The sequence below is a fragment of the Semicossyphus pulcher genome, unplaced genomic scaffold, assembly GCF_022749685.1.
Source record: "Semicossyphus pulcher isolate SPU_LCO1_2020_fin unplaced genomic scaffold, fSemPul1.0.p SCAF_8, whole genome shotgun sequence".
Lineage (NCBI taxonomy): Eukaryota > Metazoa > Chordata > Actinopteri > Labriformes > Labridae > Semicossyphus > Semicossyphus pulcher.
In genome coordinates, this window is record NW_027211759.1 from 4739498 (window position 1) to 4763252 (window position 23755).

The 23755-nt window shown below is 45.8% G+C and overlaps 1 protein-coding gene across 1 annotated transcript in view; it reads left to right on the forward strand.

The window, feature by feature from the left end:
• LOC138612511 (transcription factor SOX-6-like) overlaps positions 1 to 23755 on the forward strand; it is a 133011-nt gene that overhangs the window by 103318 nt on the left and 5938 nt on the right. Inside the window, exons 10-15 of the mRNA XM_069685818.1 lie at positions 4488 to 4637; positions 5837 to 6014; positions 9897 to 10096; positions 17353 to 17461; positions 19335 to 19505; positions 23279 to 23492. Coding sequence (XP_069541919.1) covers positions 4488 to 4637; positions 5837 to 6014; positions 9897 to 10096; positions 17353 to 17461; positions 19335 to 19505; positions 23279 to 23492 — 1022 coding nt within the window. The remainder of the gene's footprint in view (positions 1 to 4487; positions 4638 to 5836; positions 6015 to 9896; positions 10097 to 17352; positions 17462 to 19334; positions 19506 to 23278; positions 23493 to 23755) is intronic.

The following is a 23755-nucleotide window of genomic DNA, read 5'->3' on the forward strand; positions in this document are numbered from 1 at the left end:
GGGTATCCCAGAGAGAAAAAGGTTTTCTATAGCTATGTATTAATAAAGTTACAAAACTATTTCAATTCATTTTCAAAGTTCAATTCAAAAAAGAGTTTGCAATCATGCTAGCTACCGGTGCAGTAGCTAGCGGTAGCTGGCAGCCTACAGTACCGTTGATTGTTGCAAGGGTGGCGGCCGCACTGGCGATCATGACGCCGCATGTCTGTGACGAAGCGTTAGCAACAATCAGGTTAGTTTTCCTCGCTTTAAACAGCACTCAAGCATATTGTAAATAAGAGGTATCTAGGACGCAGCCCATTAAAAGTGCGTCTTATACACCGAATGTTACGGTAGTTTCTCCCAGTGTTGGCAGAGGTCTTTATTTCATGATAGGTGTGCCATTATTCTGCAGGAAACCCTGAACTAATGTGACTCTGATACAACAGGGACATCTAATGTCTCCACACCCCGCACTATCTTAAGCCCTCTGGCCTGCATGTAGCCATGGCGGTTACGCTGTAGTGCCACAGTGGCTCTCTCTCTCCGTCTCAGCTCGGGCTCTGCTTTCCTCATGGGCTCTGCCTTTGAGAGGTGAGGGACAACGACTGCATTTCTCACAACCCGTGTGAGTGTCCATTAACCCGGCGCCTTGCTAACAAACGTCTGGTGGCTTTTGTTATTCTGCATGGAAACTGTCTCTGGCCTTTTGACCCTTTGATTGGCGGTTCTGATGTTGATGATGAACTCTGTTAGTGTATCAGACATGCACTTACAGTCTGCATTATGGCCTGTGCATTGTAGGGTGCGAGTAGTTGCATGCATTAATGGCTCATTGATCATTAGACGCTACTTGTTCAGCGAACGACTCGGCCTCTCCCTCAGTCAGTCCAGATTTAAATAAGCTTCCACTGTAAAGGCGACGATCCAGTGCACCCACAGACATCTTGTCTTTTTCATGTGTTCTCTCAGTGTTAGTCTCAGTTACGCTTCCTTCCACAGCGGCCAAACTGTGCATTAGCCTCTCAAACAGCATTGTTAATACTCAATTACACCCTGTTAGTTCTACGTTAGCTTCCTCCTCGCCTGCATGCCGTAGTCGAGTACACACCAGCTGGCATCGAGTCCTCTCAATGCCAGATCTGTGCTGAGTGCAGGATGGACAGATGTTGTAGCCAGACTCCTCCAGATGTTTCTGCCTGTAGCGTGCATTCAGACAGCTGGCTGGCACTGACGGTCAAGCGGGCAAAATGTGGCGCACGGTGGGAGCGTATTCTCAGGCAGTGAAAACATGAACCTGCACAAGCTTGAAGAGGAGTCGGTGAAAAGTTCAGAAAGTTACATCACTTGGAAGTAATTTCCTCAGTTTTATGCTTTAATCAATTGAATAAACTTATCAAATCAGCGGCAGGACGACATATTTGGCGCAGGCTGCTTGACCGATCATAACCCGACCTCGCAGTATTGATGGCACAAATGCAGCGCTATCAGCGTGGGAACCTGATCAGGCCAATTGTTTCCAGACCCCCGACACAAACAGTGGATTCTTGCTGAAGAAAGCCCCCCTTTGTCACGGCTAATGCGAGTGAAATACAGTTGCTTAGCTGACATTCTTCTCCCAATCATAAGACATTTCTCGCTGCGAGTCTGCTGCTGTGTGTGAGGCAGGGGGGGGCGGGGGGGAGACGGCGGTGAGGAACAAACTTCGGTGCCCCAGAGCCAAGAGTTCTGCCCTGTTTGCCAACATACAGTAATGAGGCCAGAATGGATTTCTTTGTCTTAGAATGAGGACAATGATTGGATGGCAATCAGATGCCTCCACTTAAAAAAACCAAGCATCTGTTCTGTGAACTGGAAGTGAGATAATGGTTGTCTTCATGCAGCCGGCCGCTCACCGTCTCACCCTCCCAGTGCAGTATACCACCCCTGTTCTCTGAGTGGGCCTGCTCAGTGGCAGTCCATCCACTTCACCACTTCCTCCTCCTCCTCCTCCTCCTCCTGCAAACCTGCTGAAAAAGACAAAACCTCATTTGTTTGTGTACTCCTGAGATCGATAGCAGCCCGGCACTAAAAGAGGCCAGCGAGAGGGATCCTCCACTCGGTCCTAATGGGACGGGCCGGCCTGAGCACGGAGGAGGCTGCAGAACAAAAGTCCAGACAGTGCTGCCCACACCCCGACTGCAACAACAACATCACCTGCTCTGTGTTTTTAAGCAGTAGGCCAAGTTTGGGCAGAAGCCTGATGATGAGGATCAGCAGGGTAAAGAAATGAGCGACTAATGGTTTGGATTTTGGTCAAATTAGCACTTAAGATCCAAAGCTCAGTCAGATAGTCCGGACAGCTGCGGAGTAGTTTGAATCCCTCTTTGTCAATTTGTAATTTAGGAAATTGCGGCATTGTCTTCCCTTGAGGGTTGTCTGGACGGCGAGCGCTCTACTTGGGGTTGTTTACGCTGCACATTGGCCTCCCCAGTCGCCAATCAATCTCAGAGTGTCTCAGAGAAAATCAGGTAAAAGCTCTTTTGTTTGTTCAACATTTCCCTCTCCTTACTGCTGATGGAATCGCTGCTAGCAGCACAATAGCGGTGGGTGCGTTTGCACACAGGCAGGTCCGCGGGTGTGAGGCCCTAACTGTGCGTTTTACCTCAAAGACTCGTGTGTCTGCTCCCCTCTGAGCTGTAAGAATATCAGGCATCACCAGAAGTAACTCTGCGGTCGGCTTGATTGACGCGAGAGGCCTCACCAGCAGCCATTCGAGGCACATTCTTACGAGGATCTCATATCACCAGGGGTTGGCCCGAGCACTCCCGGTGCCTTCCAAGGAAAATAAGCGGTGTGACATCAGGGCTTTGTTTCAGCGGCGAGGCCCCTTCTGTTTGTGTTTAATATCGCTCCGAGAGAAGTGGAAAGAGGGCCAGCCAATTTCTCTGCATGGCCTCAACCGCTGAGCCTGGCGCTCCGGCGGTGAAGCGACGGTGGTCTCGTGTGTCTGCAGAACAGCGCTCTCTATCCCCCTCTCTCTCTCCTTTGCACACTCTTTTGCGTTTGGATCTCTGCTCCCAGGAGGCTTTGCAGTTTTGACTACAGGGAAATCAGATCTCACAACACTGGGGGCCGTTTAGGCCGAGGGGGCAGAGAGTAAAAACAGAGCAGAGTGATTTTGGAGCAAATCTGAGAGACAGAAGAAAAAGAGAGAGAGAGATCAAACGGGTGGAGGACAAAACTAAGACAGAGACGTAGACGGAGGGGGGGATAGATGAGGTGAGAGGAACGAGAGGAAAGCAGAGAAGAAAGAGGAAGAAGAGGGAGTCTAAGTGAAGGCCAGCCACGTCTGGGTGGTTTTCCTGAGGACAGGCTCTTTGATACTCCGACACTCACACTCCAATGCATTCAGACAGGGGTTGACAGTGGTTACAGGCAGCGGTTTGTCTGGCCAGCTAGCTTTGATTTAGAAGACCCTGGACTGTGGGCCGAGTATTTGACTCTTTGATTTTTGTTGGACGGAAAATCGCTACAATTTTTTTCTCCTTTGCTACATTTAATGTTTTCGTCCAACGCTGAAGGCAGATGGTTCATACTTATACTTTCCAAGGCTTTTTTTAAGTGTTCTATTATTTTTACGCTATTTTCAAGTGTTTTTCAATTGACTCATGCCTGAGATGTAATTGCAGTATGACTAACCCTACTTAAACGCGATTGTCCGCCATTGTCTCAGAGATGGAAGTCGGTGAAGAAACTCTTAATGCAAGGACAAACCAAATATGACAAGATTAGCCTCAAGTGTTTTTGAAACTCTTCAGTATTGTTTGCATTCCTAATTTGACTTGACTTTATTGGACTATTATCAGTGCGGCTCTGCTCGGAAACCTTTTGGAAAACTGTCAGGCTGACAAAAACATTTCTTTGTGGTTCATGTTGATTTTTGAAATATAAAGAAAGCAGCCTTTTTGTTAGCATCCCTGAGCCAGACATTGTCTAAAAAGTTAATTTGCAGAAGCAAACACACGATCTCATATTTTATCGATGGTCAGTGTTGAACTTCAGGAGGACACGAGCAGAGTTTCTCTTCTGTCTGGAGGTATTTGTGGATGCAAATTGATATGCAAGCTGCTCCCAGCATCTGCTGAAAGAATAAGTGTCAGAGATGGATTGCACATAATTGAAAATAAAAATGTTTAGCTGGAATGAAACTCCCATTTGTTTGGGACGCTCCTGTCTGTTTCAGATCGAGGTGTGTGTGTGTGTGCATTTCTTTCCACGTTAGTTCTGTGTGTGTTTGGCTCAGACACACGCCACGATGCGAGCGGTACCAGGGAGAGGACGCAGCCAAAAACATAAAACATACAACAGGATCAAGGGTGTGTGTGTGTGTGTGTGTGTGTGTGTGCAGGGGGGGCTCAGAAGAAGAAGAAGAGAGGAGAGAGAATGAAAGAGGAAAGCCACTGACTAGCTGCTGGCGAGCGATGTTAATAGCCTGTCGGTTTTGCTGGTTTCTCCTCTCTCTGCAGCAGCTGTACGCCGCCCAGCTGGCCAGCATGCAGATCTCCCCAGGAGCCAAGATGACTCCCCTCCCGCAGGCTCCCAACTCCTCCGGTCCCCTCTCCCCCTCCGCCCTGAAGAGCGAGAAGCGAGCATCCAGTCCTGTCGCTCAGATTAAGGTGAGTCCACGGCTGCAGGGTGGTTTGTGTTGAGTGGAAATTAAGTGAGGGGACGTCTCTGTGACGGCAAAGACAGCAGCATCATGGAGCAGCATCATGGAGGAAATGTGAGTAGATTCAAGCACAAGGGATATTAATGGGACCAAACAGAGTCTCTATGGTGTATACAGTAACAGACAACATAATAAGACAAAGGAAAGAGTGAGTCCAGGTTATTAATGAAAGGAAAACACACAAGATTCATAATGACGACGATCAGCGGAGTTAAAGTTAGAGGCTGGAAATTTGGTGAAACGACGCTCAGCGCGTGACGGCGCGGAGTCGATTAAAAACAGCTTATTTAAAAGTCACACAAACACACACACACACACTGACACTGGCGCTGGCTGCTGTTTGGCAGGAGCCCAGAGCCCTTCACTGGAGAGAGCGTACGCCTCATCTTTACTCAACGACGAGGCAATAATGGAAGCCATGTGTGTGTGAGTGTGTGTGTGTGTGTGTGGGGCACAGCTGCAGCGGCGTCACAATAGACCGGCGTCAGAGCTCACCGCACTCAAACAGTAGTGCTGTGCCCTCCAAACTCCCCGCCCGCCGCTTACCCCCGCACACCCCCAGACTACCCACCGATGCTTTGGCGTGCCACCCGCAGCCTCAGCCCCCACTCCCCTCCCCGTGCTCCATGTTCCTCCTGAACACACAGATCCACGCTCGTGCAGCGGGAGTTTTCTTCTTGTCTTACTTTTTCCAGGGGTTCTTTAAGTGGATCGATGATCATGAGCTTTTGATTAGAAATAGAGGAGTCGCACAAACAAAGGTGCCATTGTTACAACAAGACGGTGTACTGCATCTTCCCCCCGTCAGGTTCACAGAGGTCAGCAGAGGAATTCATTTACTGAAGGGAACAAGCCTGACAGGGATATCTGCTCATCGGTCGCTGAGAGAACTTAAAGGGAGACTTTGGACATCATTTAAAATCTGCTGCTGCGTTCAGTCAGTTACACTTTAAATGGTGACACATTTTCACAGCAGAAAACATGTGTCTGTGTCGCACTGTGGACTCTCTGAAGCTGTTTGTAGCAAAAGTTATATTGGTGAACTTATGATCGCTGAGAACTTCCTGTTTCTGTGCATGTGCAAAGGAGAAGTTAAATATTGTGCATGTCCATTTAACATGTCTGCTGCGTCTGCTCTACCAACAGGAGGAGGGATCCACACAGCCATTGAACCTCTCAGCCAGACCCAAGACAGCCGACCCTCTTCGCTCCCCGACGTCCCCCACACACAGTCTGTTCTCCGGAAACAAGTCCAGTCCTTCAGGCATGGGCAAGGGCCGCATCCCGAGCCCCATCCCCAGCATGGGCAGGAACACCTCTCTGGGTACGTTACAAACACAAAAACCACATTTCCACCAAAACTACCTGGACTTTTAGTCCCAGAGGATTCTTTTTCCAGGGACTAAAGCTGCGTTTACACTGCAGGAAGTTTCTCCAGGGACGTACTCTGTGTGTTTCCACCACAGGGACCAGGGTCTAAATAAAGTTCTTTTTTAAGCCTTGCAAAAGGGCTAGAAGGAGGGGAGTACTTTCTCATTGTACAGGTGGGACTTGGTTGAGTACTTGCGGCATTCAGGAGACTTATTTGCCTTCACTTCACAGTTCCTCACAGACAGTATTGGGTTGGAGGGACCTTTAATCACTTGCAAATTACTTTCTAGCACTAGAATTAAAGTACCAGGAACTTTTAATTCCAGGAACTTCTCTACAAGGAACTGAATGGTTCCTGTGGCCCATTGTTGTCTCCTAAAGTCCTGGGAAGATTATGCAAATCAGGCCAATGATGTATGGAGAAGCAATGACTGCTCTACACCGCCAGTCCAGTAGGTGGCGGTAAGAAGACGATGAAGGCCATTCAACAAAGATGACGCCATGAAACGTGACATCATTATCACCAGTTGTGCGACACTACAGGCTGTTTGCACTGTTTTTGATCGTTCTTTATTGCATTGCAAATAGATTCATTGAATCAACACTGGAAAGATGATCAGTCTTTTAAACATGGCGGGTGAAATAAAACGCTGCGTACTCGACCGATCACAAACGATCAGCACTGCAGGCCCCGCCGTGAAAGCTTTGGAAAGTACTACCCCCCCGAGTAGAGACTTTTCAGGGGGTAAATCGATAACCCGGGAACTAAATTTAGACCCTGGTTCCTGCTACTGAAAAGTTCCTAGTTTCTGGGGAAAGTTCCTGCTGTCGAAAAGCACCTTTTGGTGCAAATGCAGCTTAAAAGGTTCCTCCATCCCTCTGTTGTCTCCATATCCACCGCGGTCTAAGGATCTGTGAAGATTTGCCAAATAAGTCTCCCCCTAAAGCGTGAAAAAGCCACACCTGTACTCCACCAACCAGACATGTTTAGCACTGCAAGGCCAAAAACTAAGTCCCTGTACTTTTAGAAAGTACTACCCATAGAGCAGGAACCTTTTAGGGGGTAAAATTAGGCATCCAGGACTTTATTTAGAGCCTGTGCCTGCGGTGGAAGCACACAAAGTTCCTCTAAGAAACCCGAGTCACTGGGGAAAGTTCCTGCGGTGGAAACAGCTATACATGAGCTGTAACACCAGTGTTTCCTTTACCACTGGGTTAAAAGCATAAGCAATGTTACCCTCACAAAAAGAAGTGCATTAACTTTGGCTTCACTGACATGTTCAATAAGAATCACTCGGTTTAAATGCTGCTTCGACATGCCAAAAACAAATTTGGAGGGGAAAGTTTGACGCACATACACATGCTCTCTCTCACACACAAACAAACACTCTCATACACGAGCGCATTGTTCCCGTCTGTACTGTACGCGCCGGTGTAAAACCATTCCTTCCCCTCGACCGGAAAAACAAAAACATCACCCACCCAAACACCTCCCTCCTCCCCGCCACACACAGACAAACCGAGCGGCGTCGCATGCGCCTGATAGACTGCAGACACCTCAACCCCACGACGAGACCTGTGTGTGTCTGTGTGTGTGTCTGTGTGTGTTTGTGTTTTACAGGAGTCCAAAGCCCTGTATTTAGCCCCAATGAAAACCCCGGCAGCGGAAGCAGTGAAACCCAGCACACGTTATTTGGTTTTTAAGAGCTTCCTCACATCATTGTCTGCCCGCGCTAGACCTTTTATGCCCCTACCTCTGCTATCTGTTATTAAGGCCAATCTACACCCTCTCATTATATCCCCCCAGAAAACAATTTCACCAGCTCCTCTGGAGTGGCTTTGAGGACGCGTCGCTTGTGTTCCCTGCTAAGTTATTTTTTGCCCATGTTAACGGCCACCCAAGCATACAGGGCTTCCTACTTGTCTGCTAATTAAACGAGCAGGGCGACGGAAACTTTGCATCCTTTTATTTATTTTTTTCCTCATTCTTTAAGCGTGCATCGGCTTCTGAAGTGTGAGGCACGGCGCGTAAACAAGGGGGAGGAGGCTTTGTCGTTGTGTGCACTGGAAAACAACTTTGATAACATTTGGCCACCATAAGAAACTGGAAAAACACCAGATAAAATGTACAATTTTTTGTTCATTTAAATGTGTAAGCAGCTGTAAGATTTCTAGTTCAGCACCTTCTGTATTTTACTTTTCAAACCGTCTGAAAACTGAAAACTCCTCTGTTACTTTAAAACCAAATAAATGAAGAATACTGAAACGTTAAGACTTGAGGCATATGAAACTTCCCTGAAGGTTACCTGTGAAGGTACAAGTCTAAAGAAACATTTTCTGGTACTTTTTTGTCGAGATAACCGAAGGATTCAGAAAATAACAAGGATTTTATTATTCAGGGGGGGCCACATCTTCTAAATGGATATTCTCATATTTTCACGGGTTTCAAATTTTTGGGTGTTTATTGTTGTAAGGAAAGGTGAAGGTCGCCTCTGAAATGAGCCGTTCAGAACAGCTGCAGGTGGAACCTCGCTTTCACTGAAATCGACCAATCGTCATTCACCGTCGTTCACCTCACGCTGCCTTCTCGCATGAGCTTGTAGTCAAGTCTTTGACAAGATTTCAGCTCACCATTCTGATACCTCCTGGAGATTCTGGCTCGTACATACAAGGCCGAATAACCGATCCTAGAGCAGCCATGTTTTCTACAACTTTGGAGTGACAGTGCTGTGCGGCCACACACGCTAGTACTGTCAGCCAATCGTGGCTGAGGTCTCACCTTTGAATGGCAAAACAGTTTTTAAAACGAAACAAACTTCACCAACGTGATTCAAAAACACATTATAACAATAGAAACATAACTAAAACATGTCCCCTTACCATAATAAAACTGTTCGGCAGACATGCATCCACACATTTATTTGCTCCGTTTTCCCGCGGTAACGAGTCATTTGTGGTTGTTTTCTCGAGATCTCGACTTATTTATCTCGAGATCAGATGATCTAAACTGGTATCTCCAGAGCTGCAAAAGCACAAAACAAACATAGAAACGGGCTGAATGGACCTCATCAGTGTGGGCGATGGCAGCATGGCATGTCCTGCTCTGTAACATCACAGTGAGCAGCCTGTTGGTGTGTTTTATAGATCGACAGAAAATTATCCAGTCATAATGAGAAAACAAGCTTTGTTATCTGGAAGTGACAAGGAAAATAAGTCAAGATCTCTTGAAAACAACTGAACATTACTCGTCATCACGGGAAAACGGAGTAAAAAATGTTTGGATGCTGCTTTGGGCTTCCATAAGGGGAAGATGCTTAAAAGCCGTGCAAACTTTTATTCTTGGTTTTAGGTTGAAGAGTCGCACAATAACTGACAGTTTCCTGCCAAAGTTTTGCTGTTTTTATTTTAAATAAAAAAAAATTGGTATAAACGGACACATTTGTACACCAATCAGAACTACAGCAACATTTGAGTCTGAATCTGATGATGTTTTTCCGGTTGGTGCTCACGTTTTCTAGAATTTGTTCATCAAATCTGGTTAAATCTCAAATGTTTTAAGTTAAGAAATATATATACAGTATTTATACATAATCATTTCATTCATATAAAACTTTAAAACATTACAAACATGTATAACAGACAGCAAAGCATTGGACCAACACAGATGAAATGGGATATTTTGCAATGCAGTCATCACAGGGGGCAGTTTTCAAACAATAAATACAGCAAACAGACAAAACCACAGAATAAAGATCTGGGTTTGAAAAGGAGACACAAATTAAGTGACAATCAAAGTGACAGACGAGTCATCCCTTCCTCTCTCCTCCCCTCGCAGACATCCTGTCCAGCCTGAACTCCACGGCGCTGTTCGGGGACCAGGACGCGGTGATGAAGGCCATCCAGGAGGCGCGCAGCATGAGGGAGCAGATCCAGAGGGAGCAGCTCCACCACCAGCAGCAGCAGCAGCCGGGACACCACAGCCTGGAAGCCAAGCTGTCGGCTCTCAGCAGCATGAGCCTCAACAACGGCAACAAGGTTAGACAGACAGACAGACAGACAGACAGACAGACAGACAGGCAGGTCACATGTGGGTGCACATCAGAAGATGCACGGACATGTTTGACTGATAAGAATCACATGGTCTAAATGCAGTTTTCAAAGGCATTTCTTTCATGTGAAGAAAGAATTCTGATTGAAATGCTGATGCACACACACACACACACACACACACACACACACACACACACACACACACACATGAGCTACACAAAAGGGTGTACATACTGTCCATGCATGTGACACTCATCAACAGTTAGTTTCCTTCTTCTTTCTTTTCTCTGTTTTTTCTTTTCATATTTAGATTTTAGAACCAAAACTGAGACTAGTTTTTAAACCCGACGCACATTCAGGTTAAAATGACTCAAAGGTGGATTAAAAATGTTAAGTACCTTCATTTTGACAAGGTTCAACTGCCAAATACCTCATCAGTGGTTATTTAATCCTCTTGAAAGAGACATGCCTTTAATAACAAGTTACTTTTGATCCTTAAATATTTGTTGCTCGTCATTATTTTGTACTTTCACTTATTTTAACAGCTCAGAAACACTTAAAGGAAGCTGCTAAATTTCCAAAGTAAAAGCACACAAAACAAATCATATAACAAATGAAAGTATAATAAAAAAACGGAGATAAAACAGTCACAAAAAAATAGCTATAAAAAAAATATACAGCTCTATATAATCAGAAGTTTCTTGTAGGTTCACACACAAAGAATGTGTCTCATTGTTTAGGTGCAGAACAATAAACAGAAGTAGAATACAAATAAGTAAAAAGCTATTTAACAATAGTTCTCTTACTGTCGGTGAACTAAAGTAGAATAAGATAAAAAATAGAATAAAAATATAAAAAAGCAACATAATACAACATGTGGTGTAATGAAAGAGCCGTACAGATGTGCAGGTTTGTGCGAGATATGACCTTAAGAACTTAAAGTTCTGATTCGGCCTTCTTGGATCCTTATTATCGTATAACTTTGGATGCAGGACTTTTACTTGTAATGCAGTATTTTTATGGTATCACTACTTTTCCTTCAATTAAAGATGTGATCACATCAACAAACAGCAAACAGCAAGAAGAGCACACAGCATAATGTAGAGAGGAGGAGGAGGAATCGCGCCTCGCTCCTTGTCCGACATTTCCTCCTGTACTTCATCAAGGCGAGCGTTCAGGGTTCCTGCAGAGCTCGTGCACGAGTCCGGGAGCGTGCGTGGATGATATTTGGTGTTGTTTGGCCCGGGCTGCAGCTCTTGAGGACTTTTCTCTTTTCTGCTCTCGTCCACACGGCCACCCAGAAGCCCACAGCTTTGAAGAGGGAGCAGCTGGGCCAATGACAAGTGATGGTTTTGGCGTGTGTATGTGTGTGTGTGTGTGTGTGTGTGTGTGTGCGCCTTGACTGGGACAGGGTGAGGGTTTTTTTTGGAGATTGTGTTAACATTAGTGTGTTTCCGTGTGTGTGCGTGTGTGTGTGTGTGTATAATGGAGTCCAGCTCTCCACTTGCCCTGGAGGGGGGATCCCGGCCTCGGGGTTTTAGCCCAATTAAAGGGTCTTTCTCTGGGAAGGGACCCCCCTCGTCTATGCTCACCTCTCCCCCCCTCGCTCATCTCTCCCCCCCCCGGGCTGAAGGAGACAGGGCCTTTGTACCCGGATCTCGTATCCAGAGGGAAATCCATATTCCAAAACATCTTCAATCAGTCTGATCAGGCCGTCACAGCTTCCAGGGATCAGACGTTCACTAAAGCAGGGAACGTGATTAGACCGCCTCTCCTGCCCAGTCGATCCCATGCTGCTCGCGAGGATGAGGAGACGGAGGAGGAGAGGAGCTCATGAATATTTTAGGGGTGGAGACTTTGAACCCACCAACCCCCAAGTAGGTCATGATTGGTGCACTCCAAGGATAGGCTGTTTTTAATTTTTTGGACTTGTTTGCGCTGCATCTTCAGGAGGAAAACATCCCAAAATCTGGCAAAATATATATTTGCGGCGCTTCTCCGAAGTCCCATGTTGCTTTTTTATAAGTCATTATACTCGTAAACACTGAGAAACTCATAAATATAAATTATACAGCAGCCTAAACTAATAAATTGTTAATTAAGATTTAATGTGAGTTGTCTGCCACAGGTCTGGTCTTAAAGGAAACCCTAAATAAGTTTGTGCTTTAAGCAGCTTCTTGCTGAAAGATTAAGGTGAGTGTGTTACAGGGAGAGTCCTGTGTGCTTCTCAAGCTCTATATTTTCCAACTTTATAAGAACAAAACCAAAGCAATGCAGTAATTTGGTTTATAGCTCAGTGCCTGCTAATAAAAAGCTCATTTGGAAAGTCTCAAAGTAATTGTTTCCGGTTAGAGGACGGCAGCAGGCCTCGCTGTTTGTTGTCAGTTTGTTATTCGTTACCTAACAACTGCAGCTCAAAGACTCTTTCTCTACACTTTAAATCATTTTTTTCTTCGGGACCGAGACGTTTTTTTGTGTGTGTGATTTTTTTTCTCAAGTGCGCAAAAGGCTTCGCTCTGTCTTAAACAATTCATGGATGGAACTTGCTGGATGCTGCGAGTGTGACTCAGCCGCTCCGCCTCGGGAGGCAGCGAGAGCGGCTCTCTCTTTACCTTGGATTTGTTTGGTGTTTTTCTGTCCGTCGAATAAATCTGTTACTCAGATCCTCCTCTCAGACACTTTGAGTCTCTGCCCGAGCCTTTTTTTTTGTTTGTTTTATGACATTGTACTAACGCTGCATATTCTTTGGAGGGAATGAGACGAGTGCTGCAGACAGTATCTCAGTGTGATATTGAATGTTGAGCGCTGACTCGAGTCAAAGGGAGCCGCGCACTGACGTCTGAGCGCGTGTTTGAGTTTTATTTCACTTTCTGTTTGTGTATTTTTGTCCTGCAGCGTTCATTTAAGGCAGAGACGACATTTCCCTAAGAGCTGAAAGTGATCCTGGCCTCCTTTGTGTGTGTGTGTGTGTGTGCGTTTGTGTGTGTGTGTGTGTGTGCGTGTGTGTCCTGGCTCTGCACTAGCCTTGGCCATGTTAATGTCATTATAGCTGGTGTACAGACGAGAGGCCTGGCCAGTTAGTGGCATTGTTGAGTATCACCTTACGCTTACGTTGCTTCCAGCTGGCCTGCGGCTGCCAAAGCTCACTGAAATAGCCACTGTGTATGACTGTGTGGGTGTGTGCATGTATGTCTGTGTGTGTGTGTGTGTGTGTGTGCAAAAAGCCTGTGTGTATTTTATTTTCATGCAAACGGTCACAAAACTCTCCCGAAGACCACTTAAAGGGAAACCTAGAGTAAAAGGGAGATCGGCACATGACATGACGTTCAGTCCGACTGCCACTCATTTAAATCTAAAATAAATGTAACATGTTGACGTTGTCAGTCTGTGACAACTTTGCACAGGAGCTTCGTAAAGTTTAAAAGAAATCTGACAAAATAATAAACAGCTTTGAACCACGAGGGACGACTTTTCCTGTTTCCAGAGGAGGGTGATGAAAGACTGAGAGCAGGTACAACTACAGGACGACGGTTTTGATGGTGCTTTGCACGTGAACAATCCCTCAGCAGCCGATTCCAAACATGCAACCTCTGAATGACGTGGATACAGGGATGTATTAGAGTTTATATGATTGGCGGATGTGCAGAAATCTTCTGTATTCCTCTAAAGATGTTTGATTCCTCAGCAGCTGTGAAAAGAAGTGGGTTTAGAGTTTAGACACTTTGAATTTTAGATAAATAAATATGTACTTTTTGTTTGTAAATGACAGAAAAGAAAAAGAAAGCAATTAAATCCAGGCTAACGAAAGTATCAATCTTCTTTATAGACTTTAACTTTGTTTCCTGAGCATGCTCACTCCTCTCAGGATAACTTTTGTATACTTTTGTGTTTATTCTGAACTTTTCTGCAGTTTTGAAATTTACCAGACCTCTGAATTTAATGCTGCGCGTTACAGAGGGTTTTGTCTGAACCCTCCTGAATGAAGTTGCAGTTTGTGTTGTTGGAGCAGAGTGAGTCTGGAAGCCGGCGACGAGGCAGGAAACAGTTGTATAGACGTTTATATTGGCTCCGCTGGTGAGCTCGCTCTTTGTAGGAAGCGAGCCTGTGAAACCGACAGCTCAGACGCTTCCAAGTCTTGATTAAAGGTCGACGTAATGTGGCTGGATTTGAAGCCTGAATGATATACATTATAATAATGTACACTACAAAGCTCCGTCTGGCACCTGCAAATAGACTGTTGAGCGTCTACTTGTATGGAGCTGGAGCCTCAGCGGGTGGAGGGCCGCTGTTGGTGGTGGCGGGGTGTTAAGGGCTATGAATAGGAGGAATGGTGAAAAGGAGACGGAGGGGAGGAGGGGAGAAAACAGAACGGGGCTGACTGACAGCTCTATCGGCGCACGGCGAAGTCTGGAGAGGCAAAAAGAGAAAGAAAGATGGAGAAAATCAGAAGAGAGAGGGAGAGCGGCGGGAGGGGGGACGGAGGAGGGTGCCAAACTTGATTGGTCCGGGAGGAGACAGTAAACGGTTGCGGGTCAGCTGGAGGCACGCCGTGCTGGCGGTAGGCGAGTTGTAACTGTGGTAATGAGCTCAATACGGTGTGGATTTTAAAAAAAAAATGTTTGGAGCGTTACCGTAGAAACGCTGGAGAGACCAGAAACGCCAAGAAGAGGAGAGACCAGGCGGAACGAAAGGAGTCGGGTGTCTCTTAAATTTAGAAATATACATCCAGCAGCATGTTGGACTTCAGAGCGAGTGAAAGCATCGCTGTGTTAAACACACTGCAGCGGCACGGAGGTGATTTGTTTCCTCTGTGCTCAGTAAATAGCAGCGAATGATGTTCCCTCCTGTTCTGCAGTTTTTTTGTAATTAATTTTTAATTAGTCGTCAGTTGTCTGCTTGTCGTCATTTATCTTTGCCCCTGCACATGTCCTTCATTGAGTTTAATTAATAAAGTCCTCTTTTAGTCAACTAGTCTGCTCTGAAGTCAAGTGCCACTCGTGTTTCTGCTCCAATTCAGGCCTGGGTTAAATAGTAACGTGATGTCAAGTGTGCGATTGTCGGGTCTCAAAGCCGCTCAGATTCTGCAGAGCAGGGTTAAAGTTTTACTGTGACTGACGATCTTGTTTCTTTAAAGATTCAATCTCGAAGATTTCAGTTTTGTCCTTTTTGGTGACAAACGGTAGTTGCGCGAGTACATCACGGTTGGCTCCCTGTGTCACGGTTGTAACTCTTGATTTTCCTGGCTGACGGTCGCTTTCCTTTTCAGACTGTTTGCTTCATCTGAGCGTCGAGTTTGTTTCTTCTTCTTTGGATATTCACTTCTTGTTGAAGTTGTATCTGTAGTCATCCATCTTTTCTTTGTTTGTTCAGCCATAGTAGATTACTGTTTAGTCGCAACACTTGCAGAGAGCGGAAAAGCAGCCGCTTAGCTCCGCCTACCCTCTCTGGCAGACCAACCACTGCTGGCTGATGGAAAACGCGTCACTAACTGGGCGCCGCTTGTGATTCTTTCCGTGAAAGTCGCCACAGACACCCAGTCTGTAATACTGCAAAGGCTTTCATCAGTGGGCCATAGGCTCAATCACCATTGTGTTACCTCATTCGGCGATAGACAGAGACTTGACAGACATTTATTTACATGAAAATCTTCGAGATGATTACTTTAAACCAGGTCGTTTTCAGAAGAGGAGCACAATGCAACACTTTACACAAAAGGACTCCCAGAGAAGCTGCTCCAAGAGGCAGCCGTCCAGCATCAAACCAGCAGGCTCACAGGCCAAACCTATTTCAATCTAACTAAACAAAACAAAGACAGCTCCTTACTGACTCTGCCACAAGAACTTTCATGTCGACCAAAAGTAGACCAACCGCAGGGAGCATTTGCAAATTGTGACCCAGGTCTGCTGTTAATCTGTGTTTTGGATCGGTCCACCTCTATTGATGCTGTCCTGCTGCATTTTCCAAACTCTGCTGCTGCGTGCTGGTTTTCCATCGGTCTCCTCCCATTTACCAGGAACATTTCTACGTCTCTAACTGCTCAGGATGTGTAGGAATTATTCTCCTCTAATATCCCTACAGACCATTTAACCAAACGGGGAAAAGCAGGCATGTGTAGCGTCATTTTTAGAACTAGAAAACAAATCCACGCTAAACCTCGAGCACCAAACTCTGCCTTCCAGAAATCTGAAGGCATCATCAGGAGCTCTTCCCCCAGGCTATTGTTTAGCACCACACGCTTAAAAAAGGACTTCTCGGTGCACTTATTCTTGTCTCCGGACGAGTTTTCCATCCGCTCTCTATCTCTCCTCTGTCTCTCTCTTTTTCTCTCCTTTCTTTAGTCCTTTGTTAGGCGGTTGCTTCCTGCGGTGAGCATGGCACTGCCCAGGCACATGTTCTGTGGTGGGCCTGATTACAGCCCTGCCGTAGTGCTGACATTGGCCCGCGCCGACTCCTCATCTATAAACACACACACACACACACACACACACACACACACACACACACACACACACACACTCATATGAACGCATACACGCCGGCCCCTAAGTTCCACCAACTCTGCCAGCGGCTACCGCGGCATGACTTCACCCGGCAACCATTCCTTGCGTCAAACAAAATGCCTCTGTCACCAGAAAATAGGAGGAGAGCCGAAAGAGAGGGAGGAAGGGAGGGATTGAGGGACGGCTGGGCAGAGGAGAGGAGGAGTGGAGCTGTGCGGCGGCTGTGCGGAGGGTTTCGATGTTTTCCACCGCAGTTTGGGAGCGTGGTGGGGTAATTTTAGCCGGACGGCCCCGAGGCAGGCCGCTGGTAGAAGTGATTCGTCTCAGAAGTGGAGTGGCAGGCAGAGAGCAGCATCAGGATGAGAGCAAGATGGTGACTGCATGGCCTGGAAGGAGAGATGACTTGTGCGTTAGATTATCGCATAGCAAACATAGACCCTGCAAAAAAAGAAAAGTAGTAATGCTGCATTCAAGAACACATTCACCAGGCCATTTCTGGGGGGCTGTGCAGGACTGTCCTCCATGCCAACTCAACCCAGCCATTACTTTTATTGTCCCGACCATCAAAGTCATCCCCAGTGACCCAATTAAACAGATGCCAGGCACACACAGGGACCTGCTCCAGACATTAAGTAATAAGAACTGAACTTTAAAGGTTTTAACATGTCTTCAGCGATGGCTGCAGCTGCATCATATTCGCAGCTTGCTTCAAATGACCTCTCTTCACTTCATGTGTTGCAGGAGCGGCTGCACTACGAGACGCTGAGCCAGCACCTGGGGAAGCTCGGGGAGGACGCTGGGAAGATGGTCCATCGAGTCATCGACCTGACGAGACCAGAGGATCTGGATGGTGAGCACCGACACTTTCTCTGGACCTCCTTCTTTTGGTTGCTTACAATCGTGGTAGTTGAGAAATGTGTGCAGATATACAGATGACACAAAAGAGGAGGTTAAGGGGATGTTAAAGGAAGGAGAAGCGGTCGCATCCTGTTCAGACTAAATTGGTTCCTTCACATGGAGGTCTCGCTTCTCAAACAAGAAGAAGGCTTCTTCCAGAACATGCAGGTATTCAGCGAACACAAATATTTATTGTGCTCCTCAGGAAGCGACGCTGAAGGACACCCTCAACAGCTAAACACAGCGGTCAATGTCAACATATTACACTCTTGAAAAAATTCACACTGTTATTATTCCTGCAAGTACATGACAAGAGCCTGAACACGACGAGTGTTTGTGACAAGAGATCCAATCCAGTGCAAGTATGCAAACGGCAGCCGGAGAACACAGGAAACAACTGTGTGAGTTAAAGCTTGAAGAAGTAAAAGTGCATATATGATATCAAAGTCTTACGAACATTTCGCAACACTGCGTGGGGGGTGTCCTTCCCAACTCCTCACACAACAGCAGCTCAATCAGCGCTGTGCTGCCCTAAGGGCCCGATCAGACCGAACGCGTTTAAGCAGCAATCCACAGCAGTTAACATACACATGCAACATGTAAGCTGTGATGCTTCCACTTGTTCTCAAAGCTGTGAATGCAAAAGTAAATGATTGCCTTGAACTGTTAGCTAGTGCGATCATTGCTGAGCTAAACTCCTGTGCTGACGCTGAACACCTGCCGCTACAAATAAATCAACAACTCCCACAGCTGAAAAAAGACACCGGTAGTTATCTATAGACATCAATATTTGGCGGAAGAGGACGCTAACGCTCGGTGTAAACAGCCAAACAGCTGCTGTGTTACTTTTCTTTTCCTCAAATTTTCATAATAAATATCCAAGCTTAACTTCACCTAATTTAAACCCATCATCAAGACAGTTTACAGAAACTTAAAGTGCCATAAAAGTATATGGACTGAACAAGTTTTCTTTGGCTTTTTCTCTGTGCTGGCAGCGCCTATTTTCTCTACATAACCAGTGCAGTTCAGCGTTTTCAGCGCTCAGTTGAAAATAGTTCAACTTTTTGAACAGCTCCGCGCTCGTCAATGTCACTTCTCCCTCACAGACCAATCAAAATCAAGGAGGGGCGGGACTTTGATTTCAACTTGTTAACAACAATGGTGGAGGAGAAGCTAATCCTTTCGTTTCTTCGAGGGAACAGTTTCAAGGTGTAGATCTGCTGCTGATGTCAGGACACGATGTCCAACCTTCGTAACCTAGCAACAGTAAGCGCCGATGAGCAGCGCTCTGAAATTTAAGGTCGTGGGTGCAGCCAGCGCAAAAAACGCTGTTAGTGGACACAGGCCCTGAATGCTCCGTGAGGTTTCCAGCAAATAAGAAACCACTTAATTTTCTGTGTATTGCATAAACTTAGTGATACTGATGCATGAAGTACAACAGCTACAGACACTGGCCTGGTGTTTAAGTCTCTTCCCCTCCAAACCCACCTGTTGCTCATAAAGCACCACTGTTTACAGGCGCTGAGGAGTGGAGCAGTGCTCATTGTGGTTTAGTTTAGAAACAGAGGAGTAAACACGGCAGCAGAGGCACTGGGACATTATCAGGCGGAAGCAAAAGGACTATGGTGTGTTTGTTTGAGCATGTTTAGGGCATCCCAGCAAGACCGCCCTAACGGTTATACTGTACATCCTGTCCCGAGGAGGCAAAGAGGCCTGAGGAGTGAAGAAACAAGCCGTCCAATATCCTGCATTTCAAGCATGTAGGTATGAAGGATCAATCTGTCAGTGATGGTCTGTAAGGAGTGTCTTTCTTTTGTGCCACACAGGGAATAACATCACAGAGGCGCGAGTGTTCAGGGAGGCACGGGGCAGGAACAGCAGCGAGCCGCACATCAAGAGGCCCATGAACGCCTTCATGGTGTGGGCCAAAGACGAGAGGAGGAAGATCCTGCAGACCTTCCCCGACATGCACAACTCCAACATCAGCAAGATCCTGGGTGAGAGAAAGTTTTCAACACCTGTGCTAACACAATCTCTTTTTAGTTTTATAGTTTTATTTTCCCAAAGGATTTATTATTAGTGTGTGTTGAGTAATAGAACAAAAATAGAAATAAAATGACCTCTTTGTTACTGAAAGAGTGATCATAGTCAGCAGCTTGTTTGCTCAAAAGTTTCTTAACGTTCTGTTACTTGAAGCATTTTCTGAGCACAAGAGGACCTCACTCAACCTGCAATCGCTTTCTGCGTTCGTACGGAAGCCCCAAGCGGACATGCATCCAGACATTTTATCTACTCTGATTTCCTGTGATGACGAGTTATTTCTGGCGGCTTTAGATCCCGACTTATTTATCTCGGAATAACAAAGCTGCACCACCGTAACAAGGGATCGGCATTTCAAGCAAAAATACTAAACGACATTCACTGGGAAGAAGATCGCGAAGATCGCGTTCCTCTTCAGATCATGTGTGTGTATAGACCCTGCTCGCCACAATTGATCAGTCTCAGATAGATGAAATAATAAAAACTAATGAAGCCAGGTAAAGCTGTGTCACGTGTTGTTGTCATGTTTTTAAAGCTGCCTAATACAGCTGTAGCGTAATGCTTTCGTCTTCTGTTGCTACTGGCCAATGGCGGTTAGCAAACAGCTTTCAGATGCACTACAGCCACCGTCTGGTGGTAGTAGCCTACCGCATTACAACCAGGCGCCTGTAAAAACAATGGAAACAGGTATTTTTAAGATGAGATAATAGTGAACTCTTCATGAACCGTAACGTCAGATGATCATAACTCGTATCCCCGGAGCTGCAAAAGCACAAAACAAACGTGAAGGTATAATAAGTAGGGTTTTTCAAACTGGGCCCCTCCTCCTGGGCTCTTCGCCACCAGAAGTTCACTCTCACTATCTCGTGCAAAACATGCCCACCCCGCTGAGCAACACAGATAGCATCACGGTTACCTTTGCGCTAGCATGCTAACCACCAGTTAGCTTGCCCTACCCGGTTTGAGGCACCTACCTGTCCAACAGAAAGAAGGCCAACTCTGCATCGCTCTTTCTCCATGTTCGCTGGTCTGAATGGGGCCCAGTTGCTAATTTGAACCACTCACACACTCACCTGTTCGCTGTGATTGGCTCAGGGAACCACAACAGCGCTCCTCCTGAAAACGTCCCGTGCAGAGCAGAGCAACAGAATAGATGCAGAGGGAAGATTCTCACAAGGGTCTGCACGCACACTCACCAACACACATGTATAGAGGCCCAAAAGTGATGATTTATTTTATGTTTGTAAAAGTCTATATTTTATTTTTCTAGAAAAGTCCTACTTATTAAACCTTTAACTTACCTCATTCGTGTGGGCAGTGGCAGCACGGCATGTCCTGGTCTGTGATATCACAGTGACCGGCCTGTTCTGTTTTCTAGATGGACAGAAAATTATCCCGTTATTTCTATCCCTTTTTTTCCGAGTATCATCACCTTACAGATCGAGGCACAAATCTTTCACCTCCTTCTGCTATCTGGTTCGGCACATTACTGCAGTTCACTGAGTTTCCTACCAACAGGCAGCCGACTATAAGAAGGATCAGTGTGCTTTAAAACCTGGAACGCTTCACACACAGAGCTCCACTGTGTCCGCCTCACCAGTGTGATGGATGCATTCAGTTAAAACGTAGCCGTGTTGATACTAACCTCCCCGACACAGATCGCCATTCACACGGTGCCGAGCGTGACGGTTGTTTCGCGAAACGTTCTTAAGACCTCCACTGTCCGACGCGGGGAGCTGCAGGGTCGCCGAATGTAAAGCAACATTTACAAATTGCTGATTCTTAGGTGGGTCTGTGTTCCTGAGCAGGAGCTCTGAATGAGCTCTGATAGAGGGCCAATTGTGTTTGACAAAATGCTTCCTGCATTTATATGATTTATTCTTCATGCAAGTTTCACAGAGAGGATCTAAATGTAACTAATACTTGTCCTTTTTATGAGTCATTCTGGCTGTGAGCAATTTAAGGTTTTTAGTCAGATATTAACTGATTATTATCCTCTGAATCTCTGAGGTGAAAAAGGAACAAAAAGTCGAATCCAAACTGCACAATAATGTTTGTGTGTGTGCCGTCATGTGTACAATTCATGTCCCTCCAACATAATAACACAGCTGGACTCCGAGGAGTGGGTGGCAGCCTTAACAAAACCTCCCCTCTGTTTCCTGTGTCACAAAAGTACACGAGTAGTTTGTGATAAACCTTGATAAACAGAGAGGCAAGGCGGAGTGTGTATAATCAGCTGTCAGAGTGCTTCGCAGATGTGCTGCGTTCCTGCGGTAATGGCCCTGTCCACTCGCTCAGAAGGTCCTCTTACCGGGGAAAAGGAGAAGTACACAATGTGTCATTCTTCTCCGGCCGAGAGGAGCAGAGTGTGATGCTCTCCGGACTTTAAACAGCCTCCACGCTTAGAGACAACATCAAACCTGAGCCCACCAGAAATACTGACGCTTCTCTGTGTGTACCACCCTCCCATATAACTCCCGTTTGTGATTGAATTAATGTGCAGCTGGAATGACAACATGTTAGCGTTGTCAGATGACTGATTCAGAGCTCGTTACATTTATTTTACCACAAACTTTGTGCTCAAAGGTGTCATTGAAACAGCTCGGAAAAACACGTCAGAACCTTTTAAATCATCCCTAAAGTCCCTGAATAAAAGAAGCCTTACATTTTTGTCCCTTAAAGGAGCCATATCATTTGAATGTATATTCTCATATTTTCACTGGTTTCACATTTTTGGGTGTTTATTGTTCACAGTGAAAAAGTGAAAACTGCATAATTTAAAAAGGTCGCCTCTGAAATGGGCCATTCAGACCAGCTGCAGGTTTCTACGTAGAATCGTCATTCACCGTCGTTCACCTCAGGCTGCCTTCTCGCACTCGCTTGTATTCAAGTCGTTGTCAAGATTTCAGCTTACCATTCTGATACCTCCTGGTGATTCTGGCTCGTACATATAAGGCCGAATAACCGATCCCAGAGCAGCCATGTTTTCTACAACTTTGGAGTGACAGTGCAGCGTGCCTGCTCTCCCACGTGGGATCACACACGTGGGGGAGGGGCCCTGCGGTCACTCCAATCGTGACTAAGGTCCGACCTTTGAATGGCAAAATAGTTTGTTTGTTTCAGGAGGAAGGAGAGGCTCAGAAATATGATTAAATTAAAATATGTGTACAAATTTTTAAAACGAAACAAACTGTCGGACATTCAAAATACATATTTTCCTTCACTGTGCGTCTAATCTGTCTGTCAAAATACAAGCGATGAATTCCTGTAACTGGGTAACCCGGTTGGAGATAACAGGCATCATGAAGGTGGTTGTGAACTTTCTCTGTTAACTCAGGCTTCCTGCTTCAGGCTCTGCGCGCACTCACAGAGAGAAGGGCTTTTTAACGTGACAGTTGATGTGTCAATGAGAAGCAATGATGAAAAGTCATCTTTACATGCTGTGGCTGTCTTCATTGTTTATTTACTGTATGGATGATCTGCTGAAATTTAAAGTGATAATTTCACCTGAAGCAAACGAGACTGGAGGAAGGGTCCTATTTACTCCAGAGAGAAAACGATTTGACTAAAATGTGATGACTTTTTATAGACTTAAACGGGACTACAATGTTTTGGTTTTCGTCGACTAAATCAAGACCAACACTGTAATAAAGTAAAAATGTGACTGAAACTAATTTTCGGCAAAAACCAAAAGTCAATGACAAACTAAACTCTCAATCACTCCCTCCAGGCTCTCGCTGGAAATCCATGACCAACCAGGAGAAGCAGCCGTACTACGAGGAGCAGGCCCGCCTGAGCAAGATCCACCTGGAGAAATATCCCAACTACAAGTACAAGCCGCGGCCCAAGAGGACCTGCATCATCGACGGCAAGAAGCTGCGCATCGGAGAGTACAAGCAGATGATGCGGTCACGACGCCAGGAGATGAGGCAGTTCTTTGTGGGGTGAGTTCAAGTTGTCCCTGAACATCACAGAACACTTTCTTTACAGGTTCTTAGATCTCAGTGAATCTTGAAAGTTAAAAAATATGTGCAAAACGACAACGAGTGATAAGTGTCTCGTTTGGAAAGGAATTATTTCTGTTACAGCAACCTTTTGTAATTACAGGCACATTTCCACTGAGAAACTTGTTCGACATACTTCTGTCCTTTGAAGCATTACAGATATTGAATTTAGCATTTCTTCTTTTTGCATTTCTCAAGAGGAG